We start from the raw sequence: 19,419 nt of genomic DNA on the forward strand, positions 1-19,419 counted from the left end.
GTTCTGCAGGGCATTATGAACTCATGCACAACACTATTTTTTTTTTCTCATGACAAAAGCATAACATAAACTTTTCTCTTTTAAGTGAAGAAGCCTCTATTTTCTATCTGGCTACATTCTTGCATGCATATCCCTTGTAAATTATTTTTCAAATTCTGAGGTTCATTAATTTAATTGAATCTGTTCCTAATTTTTAATTAAATCTGCATTTCTCCCGCTAACCTTTGGAAAGATAAAAGCCAAAATAGCATATTGGAGAGAATGGGGTCACAGAGTAAGACAGACATGAAAGAAAAGCACAACATCACAAAGGCAGGTCTTCTTATAAATTTATTTTTGTACCAAAAAAATTAACATTCAAAGGCAATGTTTTTACTGTACAGTATAAAATATCATCTACTATATTAAAAATGGGATTTTTTTTGCTGATAAGCCACTGATAACTTTTCCATAAAAAACCCACAAAATTTACAATTTGCAGCACTTGTAGAAAAAACACCTGTTCAATAATTATATAAATACTCTTGACAGATTCCAGTAGCCCATTATGTATACTTTTTGGCAATGTCAGCTTTCTAAAGTCAATTAGCTTCTAAATTTGAAAGGCACCTGGTGGCCAACATCCTGCTTATTATTCAAGGCAGCCATTTTACTTTTTTTGCACAGACTTGACAAGTCTGAAAAATCTATTAAGTTAAAAGAGTAAAGAAGTATAATACAGTTGATATTAGCAAACAACATTTTTTTCCCTTAGCTGCAAGTTTACCCCAGGGGATTTACAAAGTGCACCAGTTAAATATGTCTGTACATTTAAAACATTAAATATGTCAACAGCAAGACATTTTTAAATATTTTGAATCAAATACTATGGCACAAATATAATTTACAATACTTTGCACAGAAAACATTACATCTGAAATATAACTTTAGATATTATATAAAAATACATATATTTTCTCTCCTCATTAGAAAAAGTATTTATTTGCAGGTTCCGGCATGATGTAACAATTCAAAGGAACTTAACCCTTCTGATGATCATCCATTGGCATTAGGTGACACCCTCTCCTCTTAAGCTGCAAAGTGGCACATAACCACAGGCTAGATCCAGAGAATTAGCCCTTCCCATAGTCAAATACAGTTTCATATAAAGGCAACCATAATTGCTCTAATCTGGTATAATTTTAGGAATTCATTACAAAATTTAAAAGCCATTATGTAAGAAAGCCTTTAGACTGTAACACAGTTTACTCCAACCTCTCCCATGGGCTGTAAATACACATGCTCGCTACCGAGTCAAAAGCATGGAAAGAGTCTTCTTGTATCATTGTGGGTCATACTCCTTAGTAGTCTCACATCTATATACATCTTTCTTGCCTTGTTTAAAAAATTTTCCATACATCCTAGGAAATACAGAATAACACTCCATAAAATGGGACTCAATCTATATCTAGAACTTTAAAAGCCCCAAAGTATGTTGCATCTTGATCTGGGTCCAGTAGTGATGGGTTGGATACCTCGATGCTTATTTCCTCACCAGATCGTAGCTTAAAAAATCCTCCAACGTTTATGGAATAAAAATGGAATTCAGAATTCCCTGACCAGTATTTGGTGCTACCTCCTTTCATCAGTGTATGAGAACTCGGGATTTTGATGCTGGTTTTAGTGACATATACCATCAGCTGAAGATACTCTGTGGCGAGGTCTCCTGAAGTTTCATGATGTCTAAAGCAAATGTTGGCGTACAGGAAATAAAAGCCATCTTGGTTAACTATTAGTTTCCCATTGCTGAAAGTCATGTTGGAGATCTTGGCCCAACCTCGGTCATGGTACCAGGAGGACAGACTCACTTTGTGGGAACCTGAGGAGTGAAAAAGTACATGATTTAAAATGCACTCCTTCAACAAGGACATCTTCATGATTCCATAAGGTTGGAGGAAAACATAGCATAACCGTTATTGTTCCAAAGGGAGAGTACTTTTTCAGAAGTTATTTTCTAAAAGGGCAGAAATACATGAAGATGTCCCTAGAGCTCTCTACTAGGAGCCTGAGAGAGGACAAAGATAAAAACTCAGTTTTCCTTCCCTCAAGGAGCCTATAGTACATGACCGATAGGTATGGTATGTCCTCAGTTAAGAAGCAAGACATGAACCCTGAGAGCAAAGGTGTAGATAATTGCTATGGGAATTCAAAGGAAGAGAACTTAGTTCTTTCCAGAAGAATCAAGAATGACTTTGTTGAATTGTTACTGAGCCTGAGAACTTAAAATAGGTACAGGACTCAGACAACAGAATCAGGAAGATCATTTAAGGTTGAAGACAGAGAATAAGCCAAAGGAAAAGCAACAGACAAGTATAGGAAGAGAACTTCCAGACTTTGCTTGATTCCAATGGTTCCAATTCCTGTCCAAGGACAGTATATTTCCTGAACTCCATAGGAGGGCACTAAAGCGAGCCTGAGAAGCCATTACAGGCACTGCTGCCTCCAGGACCCACTTTTGCACACTTCTTTCTTTTTCATTGGAGGTTCTACCCCAGATTATCCCAGATTGAAGCATCCAGAGCATAAATATCACCCCAAATGTAAATATCATTCCAAATGTAAATATCAACCCATGGTCCCAAGTGATTCAGGTTGAGACTGCAAGACTGTTCATCACAGCGCCACAAACACGAGAAAAGTAAATCCTCCAGGCTGATAATAAACAGTCACCTAACCCATTGACAGAGCAAACAAAATTCAAGATGTTTCCCATCTAAAATTATTCCATGTTTCTCTGTTCTTACCCTACTCTTATATTTAGTTCTTCTCTCAATTAATGTCTTGTCTTATAGTTTATCTCCTATGATGACTCTTAACAGAGAGAAAGAGAATGACTAAGGTAAAGTCTACTCCCAGTGGAATGGATGAGTTAGTATTAGTCCAAGGGCTCGTAGATATAGCCTGGAGAGGCAAGAAAGGAATATGATACATAGAGGGTAGAAAAGACAGGAACCTTGACCACATATCACCCCCACTGTTAGCTAGTCAATTGGAAGGAGTGTCCATATTCCCTACTAAACATATCTCTATTTTTTTTTATCTCTATTTTTATTCATTAAACTCATCCATTCACAGATTCATTTGGTTGATTCAATAAATATCTGTGTGAGGTTTTCTATTTGGATTCACTCTGCCCATAATTAAGAATTTTATCAAGCAGTATAGCTTCAAGGCACTTAGCAGTAATAAGGGAGAAAATAAGAAATAAGCTTATAAAATGGAAAATACAATATTTCATTGCTGTATGTCACACAGCACTTAGCTGAACTTCAGCCAAGCAACTGCCAAGTGAATGCTGCAGAAATTAATGGCAATCAGGAGCACTCAGCCCAATGAGGGGACACTGGAGCCAGAGGACAGGGAAGGATTCAATCAAATACAGATGGGCTGAGAAAAGGAAGAGAGTATTGTCAGTGAGGGGAACTGTTGGAACAAAGAATGGACCGCACACAGCATGTAGAGGAGAAAAGGAGGAAAGCTATCACTGTAAAAAAAAAAAAAAAAAAAAAAAAGGAGGTCTCAAGAATAGAGAAAAGTGGGAGACACAAAGATAATAATACCCTGTGATCAAGTTGAGGGACCTCACATGGCAAGCCCGGGTTTCCATGACTAACAAAGCATGCTGATGACCTTTTACCCCAACCCCTCATCCCTTCTGGGGTGTCTCCACCAGGTGCTAGGGAAGAGGCTGTCTCCAAATATTTAGCCTGAGCCACTACCTTAAGAAAGCCACGTAGTCTAGCCTCACAAAACACTTCCCAATGCATTTTATTCAAGAAGCTTTGCAAATCCATACGCTATCAGTCAATAGAAGGCAAATTCTGATTTTTTCCTTATATGTAAATAAATATAAAACAGAAGCCAATAATGAACATGCAAAATTAAAGCCATCTCCCTCTGAAGAATCCTAGTACTGGCCAAAACTGGGAGATAAATGGACTCAAGGAGTTGTTGGCTTAGCCAGAGGAGCAAATGCTATTTTCTTAAACAGAAGTATACACTACTTCATTTCACTCAGTCACAAACTCAATAGCTGTCAGAAAATAACTAGGAATTTTGCCTTGCTTTTTGGCAATGGTTCGATGCTAGGTGCCTGAAGAGAGAGCTTTATAACTAAAACACGCTTGGTATTGCCAAACAGACTTTGGCACACAGTGTAATGTAATATTTATCATATGCCATTTAAAATGAACTGAAAAGATAAATGCAGAGTGCATTCACAGCACAAACAGCTGATATATCAGTATTAATTTGACTGCATTTGCTAATATGCAAAATAGTTTTCACTCAGAAAATTAGTGTAGCTTCAATGTAAGGCACACATACACATGTGCAGAGAGAAAATTTGTTTATAAAGCAGATATCTGGGACAGGATAGATAGTTCAGGAAAATGTGCTACACACCAAAGCGTTGGTTTCTCAGTTTCTATGTCTGCAGTCAGGAAATATCTGTGACCCATGCTATGATAGTGGCTGCAGAATTTACTAAAACTTGGTTTGTTTGTTTGTTGTTGTTGTTTGTTTGTTTTTAACTCCAAAAAAAACCAGCCTTAAATCATTTTTAGAACAAAATGGAACATGTATAATTATTTAATAAAACTCAAATAATAGTAACAAGTTGCATTCACAGGGTGCTTACTATATGCCAACTTCCATATGAGCATGCTCTGGCATTGCCTTGTTAAATCTCCATGGCCACCTCGTGAGATAGATATGATCTTCATCCCCATAAAAAAACTGACAAATCATTCCAATAATTTGCAAGAGATCACACAGCCAATACTTAGTACAGTGGCGCTTCATACCCAGGCAGTCAGACCACGAGTCCCTGCTATTAAAACCACATTAATCTACTTCTCATGGGAAAACAAGAACATAAGAACTCTGAATTTATTTTCCTCTGACAAAGCCAATAGGCCACAGGGTACTAATAGGGTGCTAATATGATGGCCCATAGTGTAAAAACCATGGACATGGGAATCAACTAGAGTGATTCTGGGGTGGAACTCAGCTTCTAATCCTACTACCACTGTGACCTTGAGCAGATAAGCTATGTGGACCTCAGTTTCCTTGTCTGTGAATCTGAATGATAATCACTTACTTGCAGGGTTGTGGTAAGGAGTAAAGGGAATGAATATAATGAAATGCCTGATACATAGTTTATGTTGAACAAATGCAATGACAATAATGTCAACTGACATAATTATATTATAATAATAATTATATAATGTTATAATAATTATATAATTACATATTATAATGTTATATTATAATATATAATTATATAATGTCTATTATAATGTTCTTTTAACCTTTTTAAAAAAAGATTTTATTTATTTATTCATGAGCGACACAGAGAGAGAAGGAGGCAGAGACACAGGCAGAGGGAGAAGCAGGCTCCATGCAAGGAGCCTGATGTGGGACTTGAAACCCAGGAATCTGGGATCATGGCCTGAGCCGAAGGCAGAGGCTCAACCGCTGAGCCACCCAGGCGTCCCTTCTTTTAACCTTTTTGATGTTCATCTATCCCAAGGTAGGGTGACCAGTGGGGATTACAGGGTGTAATAGCCGGAGCATTGGTTAGATGTAGCCACAAAGCTCTGGGTTTCCTCACTACTAAAAGATAATCAGCTCTCCAGTGCATTGAGCTAAATTCTTATCCAGAGAAAGTAATAAGCCCTTGGAGAAGGAGTAGGTCTCCTTTTCTACAGGGCGACTGCCTCTTAAACATAACTCTGTTAAGCCTCTGCCTGGAACTGTGGAGAAGTTAAATCCATGCACTTTATAGGTTGGCAGTGGGAATGTACCAACTTTAGTTTGGGTAAATACAGATGAACATAACAAGAGACTGTCCTCCCCACTTATGCAACCTCAACTGGCAGTTATTAAAAATAAGCACCCATTCTGATGATCTGAAAATGAAGAGTGATGACGCCCATATACTAAAATTGGAACAATATGGAGAAGATTAGCATGGCCACTGTGCGAGGATGACACGCAAATTCGTGAAGTGTTCTCTCTCTTTTGGCCTTGTACAAAGAGAGGAAAAGACCAAGGAAGGAAAGATCAAGATTGTAAGTTTTGGTGGTGAAAACATGACAATAAATTTTCATATACCAAAAAAAAAAAAGAACAACTGTTTCCATAATATAGATTATCAACTGAACACCAAATGATCTTTCTTCTGCTCTAGAAGTTAAGGGCTCTCAAAATGTTAGCAACAGGCTAATAATAGTATTGAGTATTCAGATGGACTGGTAAAGGACTCTTGAAATCTTTTTTCAGGCTGGATGTAAATGGAACTTACCTGATGGGATGTCAGTGGCATTGATAGTGAGATGAGCAAAAGGTTGAGTATGAGTCTTGCCCCTCCTGGCCATTTCCAACCATGAACCTTCCATCATAGCTGGAGATGAGAAAAACCTTGTTAGCCCAAAGGGTATGGACCCTGTATGATTTCACATATTCATGCAGGTCCAGGCTTACCTTTTTCTGCTCTGATGTGTTGTGATCTAACAATATGTTGTAATTCCTGAAATAAAAAGACAAAAATCTTATTTATATATTTACTCTTCCAGTCAAGCCATAAGAGTTTAGGACTGTTGGACATATGATAAATTAATCTTCTTTCCTTCAAAATAGGCCAGACATACATAGGTAGTGAAATTCATTGGTGTTCTAGGTAGCTATCTAAGAGAAGTTCAACCAGGGGCACCTGGTGGCTCGGTTGGTTGAGTGTCCAACTCTTGGTTTTTGGCTGAGGTCATGGTCTCAGGGTGATGAGAAGCCCTTCGTCAGGTTCCATGCTCAATGGGAAGTCTGCTTGAGATTCCTTCCCTCTGCCCCTCCTCCCACTCTTGTGCTTTCTGTCTCTCTACAATAAATAAATAAATCTTTTTTTTTTTTTTTTTTAAAGAGAGAAGTTCAGGGATCCCTGGGTGGCGCAGCGGTTTGGCGCCTGCCTTTGGCCCGGGGCGCGATCCTGGAGACCCAGGATCGAATCCCATGTCAGGCTCCCGGTGCATGGAGCCTGCTTCTCCCTCTGCCTGTGTCTCTGCGCCTCTCTCTCTCTGTGTGACTATCATAAATAATAAATAAAAAAATTAAAAAAAAAAGAGAGAGAAGTTCATCCCAAAGAATTATGTTGATATGCTTAGAAAAGTAGACCACACATATACCATCTAACAAAATACTTTGGACGATAAGAGGAAATAAGAGACAATGTAAATGATAAAACCTGGAATAATTAATCATAATTAAGAATTTGTAGCAGATATACAAATGAAAATGAAGTTAACTAGGAAAATAATAATTACCACAAAATATATGACCCTTTCGAATCTTTAGGGAGGCTCTTTTTATGTTTATTTCATTAGTGAATTCCTGTTACTGCACTGAAGTTCAACCCATAGGAAAGTGAGTAATGCCTAGCTCCCAATGGTCAATTTTTTAATTAAAAAAAATCAGTGTATTTAAAGTACTATATGGAAGTTCTAAGAACTTTTAGAGTATCAATAATTAAGTTGAAATACTGTCACAAATAGAGGTTTAGAAACTCAAACCAGAATGGGGAGCCTGGGTGGTTCAGTCAGTTAAGCATCTGCCTTCGGCTCAGGTCATGATTCCAGGATCCTGAGATTGAGTCCGGCATTGGGCTCCCTGCTCAGTGGGGAGGCTGCTTCTCCCTCTCCCTGTGCTCCTCTCCTCTACCCCCTGCTCCCACTCTCTCTCTCTCTCTCAAATAAATATATAAAATCTTAAAAAAAAAAAAAAGAAATTCAAAGCTGAAAAACAAAGAACACAAGTACGTAATGAGCACAGGTAATTGCATATCTCAATTTGAGCGCCGAGAATAAAGGATCCAGTAGGTAAATAACTGCAGGCCCATCTGAACCAAAACCTTAGCTATCATTAAATACTAAGATGGAGTGGGTGAAACATCAAGTTTAACTTCAGTTCAAATCCTTTATCAACTATCTACCTGTACTAAAGATACTAATAGTACCTCTATCATAAGGTGGGGCTTAAGGTTAAATGAGGTAATGCACGTAGGCACTTAGCAGAGTGTCTGGCAATTCAAATACCTAGATACTAGAAACACTCTTGGAGAGATTCCTAATTTCTCTATTACTGGGATTGACTGTCCATGCTACCCATTTCCCCCACTCCCCTGGCCCTATCCTGTGTTGTTTAAAAGGTTAAGCCATACAACCTAAGTTCTTTGAGTGTCTAGAGAGAAGGGATTTGAGATAGATGATAGATAGATAGATAGATGATAAGATAGATAAATAGATGATAGATGATGATTGATAGATGACAGATAGATGAAGATGATAATAGACAATAGAGAGATGATAGATGATGACAGATGATTGATAGATGATGATAGATAGATAGGTACATAGATAGATGATAGATGATTGATAGATGATTGATAGATGATGATGATGATGATGATGATGATGATGATGATGATGATAGAGAGAGAGGCCAACACAACTTCAACTATTAACATTTGGAATTCGAGAGATAACATTGATTTTTCTCTCTGCCTTCAGGGCTCCCAGGAGAGAAAAGAATCTATTCTACTTTTAAAGACCCTTGTAGGAGATAGTACAACTGTTTTCTGTTACCTAAAGAAGTCACAGTGTGACTGACTTTCACAAAGAAGCCTTGGACTCCTCCGGGGCTACCTCTGCTTTGGCCTTGGCCCAGGGCACCGCACCGCAGAATCTGGGAGCACTGCGTGTGGGAAATTCTGGGCAAACTGTAGCAGCCCCCTCTGCATCGTGCAGTGCACTGCTCCTTAGCAAGTCTTATTCTTCCCTCCCCGCCAAGATTTATTTTTCTCCCCTGCTGACCTCCAGTCCCCTAGGTCTCTGGATTCCCGATAGTACTCAGATTTCTGGAATTTCCTGGGTTAACCTCTCCTGTATTAACAATAGAGATTTATATACACATATTGTATCACCATACATTGTGTATCTTATACACGTGCATATTTTCATAGCTTTATACACACACGCGGCACCTTTATTCATTATATATATGCATTTATAATAGAGATATACTTATGCATTGTATATATATTTATACACTTATAAAATAATATGTCTTTATACATAGTGCATATCTTTATACACTAATATATGCAATGTTTCTTCACCTGACTACTACCTCTTAAAAGATTGGAATAGAATCCTTGATGACACAGTAATTCAGAAATTTAAAGCTACCTTTCATTTTCCCTCTCCTAATCTGACTCCTCCTCAGAGGGGAGAGGAGAGAGGGGGACAGGAAGCAAAGCTAAGCGTGGCATATGTCAATCAATGTCTGCTTTGTGCTTTTCTATGAAGAAAAACACACCTTTTACTGAGAAAAAACAAGAGAAGAGTTTATGTGCTAGCTCGGTAGTTCTCAGACTTGAGCATGCATCACCATCTCCCAGAGGGTGCGCTGAAACAGTTTCTGACCCAGTAGATCTTGGGTAGGGCCTGAGAATTTGCATTTCCATCAGGTGAGCTAGAGCTGCTGGCCTCGGGCCTCAATTTGAGAACAGCAATCCATTTGACATCCCAAAAGATTTCAGAGATGGGCAGATCTAAAATTTTTTTTTGAAGGTTGAGACCCAGGCAAACGAAGCAAGCAGACTCAAGTCACTGATTAAATGGGCAGGGAAGGTTTGTTCTTTCCTACCTGGGAATAAACTTCTCCTGCCCACTTAATCAGTCGCTTCTAGGTCAGAGCTATCACAGAACTTTTCATTACAAGAAAATTCAATAATCAGCACCCCGAAGCACTTTCAAAGACTTCTAAAATAAAAAAAAAATAAAAATAAAAAAAGGAAAGAAAGAAAGCCCATCTAAATATCAAAACAAAACAAAAAACCCTAATGTGTCCTCACCCAGGATGGATTAAAACTCTAGCTAGAGACCCATCATATAATGCTGCTTTCATGGTATACCTGTTCTTAGGCACCCCCAAAATTGCAATTCCTCTCAGAAACCCTATAGGGGGGATCCCTGGGTGGCGCAGCGGTTTGGCGCCTGCCTTTGGCTCAGGGCGCGATCCTGGAGACCCGGGATCGAATCCCACGTCAGGCTCCCGGTGCATGGAGCCTGCTTCTCCCTCTGCCTGTGTCTCTGCCTCTCTCTCTCTCTCTGACTATCATAAATAAATAAAAATTAAAACAAAGAAACCCTATAGGGAAGTTTCCATGTGAAAGGGGTGTACAGGATGTGTCTATAACCCGAGGCTACAAAAAAAATGTATTCTCATGAACTATTCTTGTATTCCTACCTCACTCCCAACTTTTGACTCCAAGCTCAGTGTTATTTATGTGTATTGATGTCAACCATAAACAGAACATTCTTCTAGGACTACATCCAGGGTACGCAGGCCCCAGCTCCTGCCAGTCTAATGTAATTAGTCTGATATCGACCTGGTATTTTTTTTAAAGAATCTCTCCAGGTGATTCTAATATGAGGCAGGCATTGACAAACATTATTACTAATTGAGTGCTCCCACGAATGGTTGTTTGGTCATGTCTCTATTTGGCCATAGATTTATTCTATTCTCACAACCTCCATCTATTTCATATATTCATACTGAAAATTAAAGTATGTGTAGCTAACGAAGGATTTTCCCTTGTATTGTCATAGTGATTCTTGTTAGAATCAGAGGCTGGGCAGCTATCACTAACCTCATTTTTGAGACTGGGAAATGGAGCCTGAGAAAATAAGGACTCTCCTAGTAAAGCAGGGACTTGAACCTCTGCCTCTGACTCCTCTTTCAGAGCTGTATACCCTTCTCCCTTTGCAAGAGGTAGTCCTCAGGTACATGCCTGAAAGCTCACAGAAGAGTCTCAATGGTCCATCATGGAGTTCAGAACATGCTACCCCAAAATACAAGGCCTTGGCATATTTAATATTTTAAGCTGAAGGAACCTGAGACATGGCAGGTACAGGAAGGACCCTCTGACCTGGTCCGTCTCCTCTGAAGCAGATCATAGGACCCTCTGTGAGAGGTGCTCTCCTCCTACCTGATAGAAAGGAGGGAGCATCTTTATCTCTAAGATGTAAGGACACCAGGAATAACAGGAAGGAACAGGCCTTGTTAAGATTTCCCCAGTTTCCTGCCCTGACCTCAGATCCTTTTGTCCTATCACAATTTCCCACAAACCTAGTATAAAAGCCAGTTAGGTAACAGTTTCTTCTGGTCTTCATTTCATGGGAACTTATATTCGATAAATGTGTAAGCTTTTCTTTTATTAATCTTTATTTTTTCAGTCTAATTTATAAAGCTCCAACTGGAGAACCTAAAGTCTGAAAGGAGGCTTTTCTTCACTGGGGATCTAGCTGCCGAGTACCTGCAGGTTGCCTGGAAAATCGGACAAAAAGGAGCCTTGACATCAGGATAAATGAGCTCAGAACTCCCAGGGCCTTCAGAAAACAACTGGCTCAGAATTGGCTGAGCCATGTTCAGGGCTTGGCTGGTGAACCGCCCAAACTATGGCCTGCAGACCTTGGGTGTGAGGGTGGCCTGCACCCACCTCCAAACGTGACTGTCGAGTCCACCCCATACAGCAGGAGCTACTCTGTTCTGTCATTTTTCTCAAAGATCGGGTACTTTGCTATGTATATACCAAGCACAGATCTGTCTTGAATGCCCCCCCCTAATATTTTTAATTTTCAAGATGATAGGAAACCCTTCAAAAGGAGTACTGAAACTTCACCCCAACTGACAATTCCATTTATTTTCTAAGCCGTGCATTTACATTTATTTTCATCCACTCTAGTCCTCTACATCTGTCACGCTAATTAGAGTGTCTTAAAATTTACAGTTCTTTATTCCCAAATCTTATCCTTCAGACATTGCTTCTGGTTTCCTTGAATTCAAAACGATCTGATCATCTAATCTGGGGAAAACACTACAAAGAATATCCCAACTCCTTTCCTCTGAACAAATTACTCAGATGAAATAGATCTTTCTTAGAATATTATGTGTGTTTATCTTATTGTAAATCCAGCTGTAAGTTAAAGAAAAAAGAATTTAACTCTCTGGATAACCATCCAGTGCATATGTGGTCTACACTATCATAAAGGATAGGTGCCTCGCACCAAAGGTGATAGGCCTTTGACGTGCCTGGCAGCAAACAGCCTTTGGCACGAGCCAGGGACAGTTTTCAAGGTGAGGAAGGCCGGCACAGTCTTCCCTGCAATTTCCCCTCACCTCTCCACCAAGAGCCACAGAAGACAACCCAATGTCTGCTCCACAGGAGGACCAGTAGTGATCTGCTTCCTCAGAATACAGCAGGCTTAGCGTCTGTTACGTGCAAAGGACAAGAAGAATTGCCCCCTGGTTTCCATAAACTACCCAGGACAACTGGGATCATTACCTGTAAGTGACTAAGAAAACTCAGATGAATGAATGAATTTATTTTATGGCCACACTGTAACACGTGGGCTTTTCAGCAAAATTATGCATTTTTATGCATAATTATGGGCCTCAATTATGATAGCTTCCTTTAACCCTTCCAAACAAAAAGGAAAAGCGAAGGACTGGGAGGCAGCCAAAGAAATTGCTGCCAAATCCAGGATGCAAGAAACCCTCGGACGTACTGCCACCTAGCGGACTCTGTCCCCATTGACAAGCCTGCGATGCCCCAGCCAGGCCTTACCGGTTGAAACTGCTGTCACCCCCTCTCCAAAGTCTAAAAACAATAGGGATGAGGACATTTCACAACATTTTTTTCATCTTCTCATTGTGGTAGTTTCCTATTTGGACTGCACTAACCTTTCATCTTTGCTGTCAGAGCACATCTAAAAAGACAAGAAAACAACCAATTCTTCTTCTTCTTCTTTTTTTTTTTTATAAATTAATTTTTATTGGTGTTCAATTTACCAACATACAGAATAACACCCAGTGCTCATCCCGTCAAGTGTCCCCCTCCGTGCCCGTCACCCATTTTTTTTTTAATATTTTTGACTTGTATTTCATGCATAGAAAAATGTGATTTCACAATTTCTCCTCCAGGAAAGAAAGCACACAAAAGATCGATGTGATTGTGTAACTGTGGTCTCCAGGATTGCTTCTTTTTGGCTTCTCCCAAATGCAACATCCCAAGAAGCACAATACCCAGAGTGTGGTAGGCTCAATTTGAAGAGAGCAACCTGGGGTCTTCAGCTGTTGGCACGGGCTCTTTCAAATACCGTCTAAAATATTTCCTAAAATATTTCACCAAATATTTGAAATATTTTGGCCTTTCACCAAAAGTAGGGAGGTGAGAGACATCTCAGAACTGGCTCAATCTTGATAAATCAAAGCCGCTTGGGAGAGATTGTACTCCATAAGAATAAATACAAACACCTGTAAGTATTTTCAGTTCCTTTGGGTAGTTGTGGAAATTTTGCTCCAGGTAATTTAAACATTTAAGCAGGCAAATGGTAAGCCTGCTTTTGCAAATTCAGTTGGACAACTGCCCCAAACAGGACTTTGATAACATTCCAATCCAAGAGTGAAGGTTTATTAAAATGGTCTTATTTGCTTGATCGCAGTGCTTTGTTATCTTACGAAATGATAGAAGTCGATTTAAGCTCCTACGGAGGACATGCCTAGCTATAGAAATTTCCTGAAAAGGTCAAGTTGCTGGAGGTTGGAGTTATCAGACTGAAAATCCCACCTGTGCATTGTGACGTGAATTGTGTGATCCACGTAGAGCCTGTCAGTCAGAGCATAGAAGAAGCAATTTGTACAGCCAGATGCTTCGGAAACCACTGGCACCAGCTCATAGCTGGGGTCTCAGGTGGCTGCCTCCCTCTGCAGTACCAGTAGCAGCTGCAGGGACATCTGGCTGGTTGAACAAGGATTTAACACCCCGTTTGCCAGATATAATACCGGGTTCATACACTTGTTAACATATGTAATGCATTCATGTTAACATCTTAATGATACCCTTCATGTAATTCTTCTCCAACCAAGTTACAAGAATAGTGTATTTATCAGCCGAGTTAGCACATGAATGCCACACATGGGTTGTTTCTGAAAATGAATAGCCAGTTTCCTATTCCTGCAGAGAAGTCCTGCAGACTTCCACCACGTAAACAGCTCAGAGATCCATCCCCTTCCTCTCCACCAAGTACAACTGCCTTCCTTCAAGAGTTCATCATTTCTCATTTGGGATTAAGGTAATAGCCTCCTACCTCCTCTCCCAGTCTCCTGCTGTCCTCAAACAGATCCATGGCTGCTGGAGCATCCTAAAGCACACAGAGGAGCACGCTCCTTCTCTCAAAATCCTCCACGAGCTGCCCACAGACTTCAGGAGCAAGCCCACATTTCTTGACCTGGGCTCATAAGGCCCTGCAAGATGTCCTGGTTACTGCTTCAGGCTCTTTTGCTCTTCCTCCCCTGAGCTCTCAAACCCCACCGCCGAGGTCACTGTGGGACACCACAGGTGCCAGCCACACAGAGCTACTTAGAGTCAGCCCTCGCTGCCAGTATCCTGCCCTCTGGTTCATACCAACTTTGTCTCCAAGCGCTCTCAGAAGTCTTACCGTCTTATCAGCACCTCATCTTTTTTTTTGTAAAGGTTTTACTTTCCTGGTATTCTTGGTTTACAAGGCACGCACAGGAAGAAAGCCCAGGTGTTGTGGAGCAATTAAACAGACAGAATTAATATAGGTGTCTCAGCGTCTTGCTTTCCTCCCTCTCCTAAAGCTCATACTAACCTCCTAATCCACAGGATATGGGGGAAACTTTATATGTACTTGGATGAAGATGGGGATCCCATAGTTCCTTATGAACTGTTAGGTAATAGTTCAAAATAGCCTCAGGGAAAGAAATTTAAGAGTGGGGTCCATTGAGCCCTCTATCACCTACCTACAGGTTATGAAGGGTAGAGCAGGGCCTGTGCTTCCTAGCCCAGGTGTCCTGAAGCAGAGTACTCTAGGGCACCAGGCCAGGAGAGGAGCATGGCAAGGGTGAAGGGAAGCTTCTGATCATCCCCACCTGGGGCAAGGGCGAAGGACAGGGTCCAATGGTCCAGCTAGCAGCAGGGGAGGTAGGCCAGTGGCTAGAGCATCCCACCTCTTAAACATCTAATTTGTTTGCCCCCTAACTCAATCAGCCACCAGCATCCCATGACCACTTCTGGAAATTTCTCAGTTGAAGAACCTCACCAAGCTGTACATTGGTCTCTTCCTCTTCCCACCCAAGCACACTCGTGTGTGTGTGTTTGGGGGGGGGGTCCTTTCTCCCAAAAGTCTCCCAAGTCTGCTGATTGGAAAAGACATGTCTTCGCAAACAGAAAATGTAGCCTCCCCACCCAAGGGCCCTTGTTTTCCTAAAACAGAGTGATGCTTTCCTGGCAGTGTGCTGGCTACGCTGGGAATAGAAAATTAGTTTTTATTGTTTAACCTTCATGGTTTAAATGAGGAACCTTCTGCCACAGTTAAGGGTCCCCTAGAGTTTTCATAAAGTAGCCTTATGACAGCAATATTTGTCTTCATAAAGAGACCAATCTCAAAACGTCTTGCACTATAGTACCCATTTACAAAGTTTAATCTAAGAGCCTTACAGAGTAACTGCAGCCTGGCCTCTTGGGCTAGCTGTGCTATCCACACGGTCTCTGCTTTCTGCTGCCACTTGAAACAATAATGCCACCTTACACTGGCAGAGCTTTGACATTCACAGAGCCTCGTGCCTCCGAAGAAGGCTTATACCCTCACAGACCCTCCCCAAAGTATCGGACGGCTAGGAATACCACTCCAAGAGGATCAGAGGCACCAGGCCAGCCTCTGTGGACAAATGAGGCCAGGGAGGAAGGGACAGGGTGGCCAGCCAGGGTCCTCCAGCTTCAAGGTCCTTTTAACATGCTCATGCTCCAAAGACAGAAATTGCCCCCTCTAAGAAGCAGGGCAAGAATCACCCTTGGGAGTGACTTCCAGCCCTTTGTGAATCTTTCTGAGCACGCATAATGTGGCTAGCTTCTGGCAACATCAAACAAGTGGCCATCCCATGACACCAAGAGCAGGGATGAGCAGAGCTTACTCACTCACTCATGAAACGGGTTCTTCAAACTTTCACTGAGCATCTACTATGTGCCTGTCGCTGAGGAGAGTAACTAAACATCATGCAGTCTCTGTCCTGCAAAGCTCACATTTGAAGGAGACAGACCCACCCCAGGCTCCTGCAATGGATGCACTGAATGACAGGGGTGAATAAAGAAGCTCTGGGCATGCATGAGAGAAGCCTCTAACCCAGAGGGGGGCAGGCAGGCATCAGTGGGGGACTCCTTTGAGAAGCAATGCCTGAGCTGAATTTTGAAAGACAGTTGAGACCCGACTATGCAGGAAAGGCCTAGAATAACCTAAAGGACCACACACAAATGCCCGTCTTTCATTCACCCATCCATCCATTCCACAAAGTTTACTGATGGCTTCTGGGGGGTCAGGACTCCCAGGGAGTGCTGAGGGTGCTGTGTTTCCAGGAGGGATATCATCATTGCCCTCACTCTGCTTTGGATCGCAGCAAGGAAGCAGAGGGGGGAAGAGAGGAAGTTCCCAGCCAGGTCAGGGAACTTCTAACATTTTACTGTGCTAGGGCCACTGAGCACAAGCTGGGAGGGGTGATGGGATAGTGTACAAGGTAATGAACCTGGAGAGGCCGGGGTTAGAATGAGGGTTTCCAGAGCACAAAAGAGTCTGTGTTGTGCGTTCAGCAGTTCAGACTTTACTGTGGGTTACAGGGGTCCACCGAACAATTATTTAAGCAGGAAAGTAAGAGATGTGTTCAGATTTACATTTTAGAAGTCACTCAGCTGTGGAGCAGAGGAACCAGAAGCAGTGAGACCACACATGGGGTGGCCACCTGCAGTGACCTGGGCAAGAAACGATGATGGTGACACCTTCATTAAGGTGACAACAGTAGGAACTAGGTAGAGAGAAGTAGTTGAAGGCTTTGAATTCATAGGATGGGGGCAAGGTGAAGAGTTAGTGATGGATAGTGTGAAACCATCTTCTGGCTTCTGGGTGGGGTGAGGGAGATGATGGTCTTTAACCGTGAAAGGGTTCCCTCAGATAAGACGCAGGTATAGACACTCGGAGGAAGAGGTTCTGAGTTCACCAAAACTTTCTGATGAATGTAAGCACCCCAATATATACTTATCATTATCGTATTTACCTCCACCATCACTGCTAATACTACCTAGTGTCCCTGAAGGGCAAAGATTGGAGGTCAGGGCAGCACCCTCGTGATGAGGACGCTATGGGAGAACAGAACTCTCTCAGACCCTGAATTTCAAAAGGTTCAAACAAACATCTGCCTAATCATCTTAGCTGCACCACTGCTCTCTGCAACTTTCAAAACCCACATTTCCATACCACAGGCTTGCTCCTACTTCTCACATACAGTCACTTAAATTCACCAAAGGGCTCTCACATCTTCTTAGAATGTTTAGAACGCCTCCTTGGTCCCAGGTGCTATCTCTGTTCCCACCCTGAAGCCTTTCTTTAAAGACAGTCCATCTCAGAGAAGATTTCTGAAATCGTAATGTCTACTCCTGAGCTACCAAATCTTTGTGACCAATCTGGGAGCCTTTTATTTCTTAAGCAAGGCCCCAAAGTGATTCTTAAGGCCAAGCAGGGTTTGGAAACACTGTTCTAGGGAGCATGATTCTTTCTATTTCCCCTAGGAAGAGCCACTTTGTGTGGAAGCAATCCAATCTATCCTTTGCCACCTTCCCTTCCAGCCAAGGACCCTGGATTTCATTCACTTCTAAAATCGTAAGTCAAGATCTCAAGCCACATAATTAGACGCTCTCTTCTAGGCATGTCTTTTCCTTACCTCTGTTTCTTTAAGAAAATCAATCCAAAAATATATTTTCATCCATCCTGGGATACTTCTAGCACACTGATCAGACCATCTTTCATGATGCCACTCACTGTTATTTCCCTCTTACAAACCCTCCTACCTTTTGCTCTAGGTGTCCCTGAGATCGAGCACATCATAGCCAATGGCCGATTGTTAGGCAAAAGGCAGTGGATGGCCTTGGTTTTGTAGGAAAATTCTGTGGGTCTTACTTCAGCTTTCCCATAAAGACAGCTTTCATAAATGCTACATATGATTGGGGTTGATTGAATTGCAGTTCCCAAAACTGTTATGGCGCAGATGAAATCCCATTGGAAAACCACTACATGACTAACATCTTGATTTGGGAACGCTAGTGCCCCCAAACCCTAAGTTTCCTTGTGGGTTTACAAGAAACTTTCTTGGAACACATGCTCATATACAAAGGCAAAGTGATAATGAATGGGGTTTATTTTTTCCCCTTTTGTTATGTGCATATTTAACTAAAAAGCTAGTAAGAAATAATGGCTATGTAACAACTCTAATGATTACAATTTCATAAGCAGTTAATATCTACTCAAATTTTAGTTGATTTCTTATGTACTTTAGTTTTAAAAATGGGAGTAGTCTTCTTGTAATAACTGACATCAGAATTCTAAAGGATCAGCTGTCTATGTGGAGAACACAACCACTTAATATGACAAATTTTTTGGCTTTAAATTAATGTTCTTGAATCCAAAAAACCTACTAAAAACTGTGCAGGTGACAAAGTTCATTCAAAGATCACAGATGTGGAGATGTATATGCCTAAACAAACCTCTGAAAGCTCTTTAGTAAGATGCATTCTGTTAAATCCACTTTTAAATTTCTTTCTCTCCTGGAATCCAAATAATCCTAAAATCCTTTAACTTTTAGAAACTAAAATCTTAGCCATTCAAATTTTTCATAGACATGTATTCATGGAGTAAACTCTGCTCATATGGTGAGCCTACTTTCCTGCCTAAATAGGGTTTAGTGAGTGTTAGAGACTGGTCACTGTCCCTAGAATGCAGCCCGTCCTCTTCCTGGTGAGTTATGGGCAATTCCCTTCCTCAAGCCTTGGTACAAATGGCTCCTCAGCTAGAAATAATATTGTGCAGCCTCCCTTGCAGCCAGGTGTGGTCTTACGTGTAAGTTCCAGCCAACAGGATACTACTAGAAGCAATGGTATCAACGTGAGAGACTCCTAACTCTGGGAAATGAACAAGGGGTAGTGGAAGGGGAGGTGGGCGGGGGGATGGGGTGACTGGGTGACAGGCACTGAGGGGGGCACTTGACAGGATGAGCCCTGGGTGTTATACTATATGTTGGCAAATCGAACTCCCAATAAGAAAATAAAAATAAAAATAGAAAAAAAAATAGAAGCAATGGTATCTCAGCTCCCAGCTACCACTCTTGGCCTTTTCTCTCCCTTCCCTCTGTCTGGAAATGGTAACAAATGGAAAAGTCAACTTGAATCAACAGAAGGTCTGGAAGGTTCCAGTTGAGGATGGAGGA

At 41.3% G+C, this 19,419-nt stretch overlaps 1 protein-coding gene and 1 non-coding gene across 2 annotated transcripts in view; one reads left to right on the plus strand and one right to left on the minus strand.

Annotated features, from left to right (window-relative positions):
* Positions 1 to 432: 432 nt before the first annotated feature.
* Positions 433 to 19,419, minus strand: part of TNFSF11 (TNF superfamily member 11) — a 31,351-nt gene continuing 12,364 nt past the window's right edge. Inside the window, exons 3-5 of the mRNA XM_055336096.1 lie at positions 6,526 to 6,571; positions 6,347 to 6,445; positions 433 to 1,858 (exon numbers count right to left, since the gene is read on the minus strand). Coding sequence (XP_055192071.1) covers positions 1,437 to 1,858; positions 6,347 to 6,445; positions 6,526 to 6,571 — 567 coding nt within the window. The 3' untranslated portion in view covers positions 433 to 1,436. The remainder of the gene's footprint in view (positions 1,859 to 6,346; positions 6,446 to 6,525; positions 6,572 to 19,419) is intronic.
* LOC129516708 (U6 spliceosomal RNA) lies at positions 5,963 to 6,064 on the plus strand. Its single transcript, XR_008665840.1, has one exon. It is a non-coding gene; the product is annotated as a U6 spliceosomal RNA (small nuclear RNA).

The sequence above is a fragment of the Nyctereutes procyonoides genome, unplaced genomic scaffold (genome assembly GCF_905146905.1).
Source record: "Nyctereutes procyonoides isolate TBG_1078 unplaced genomic scaffold, NYPRO_anot_genome, whole genome shotgun sequence".
Taxonomy (NCBI): Eukaryota; Metazoa; Chordata; class Mammalia; order Carnivora; family Canidae; genus Nyctereutes; species Nyctereutes procyonoides.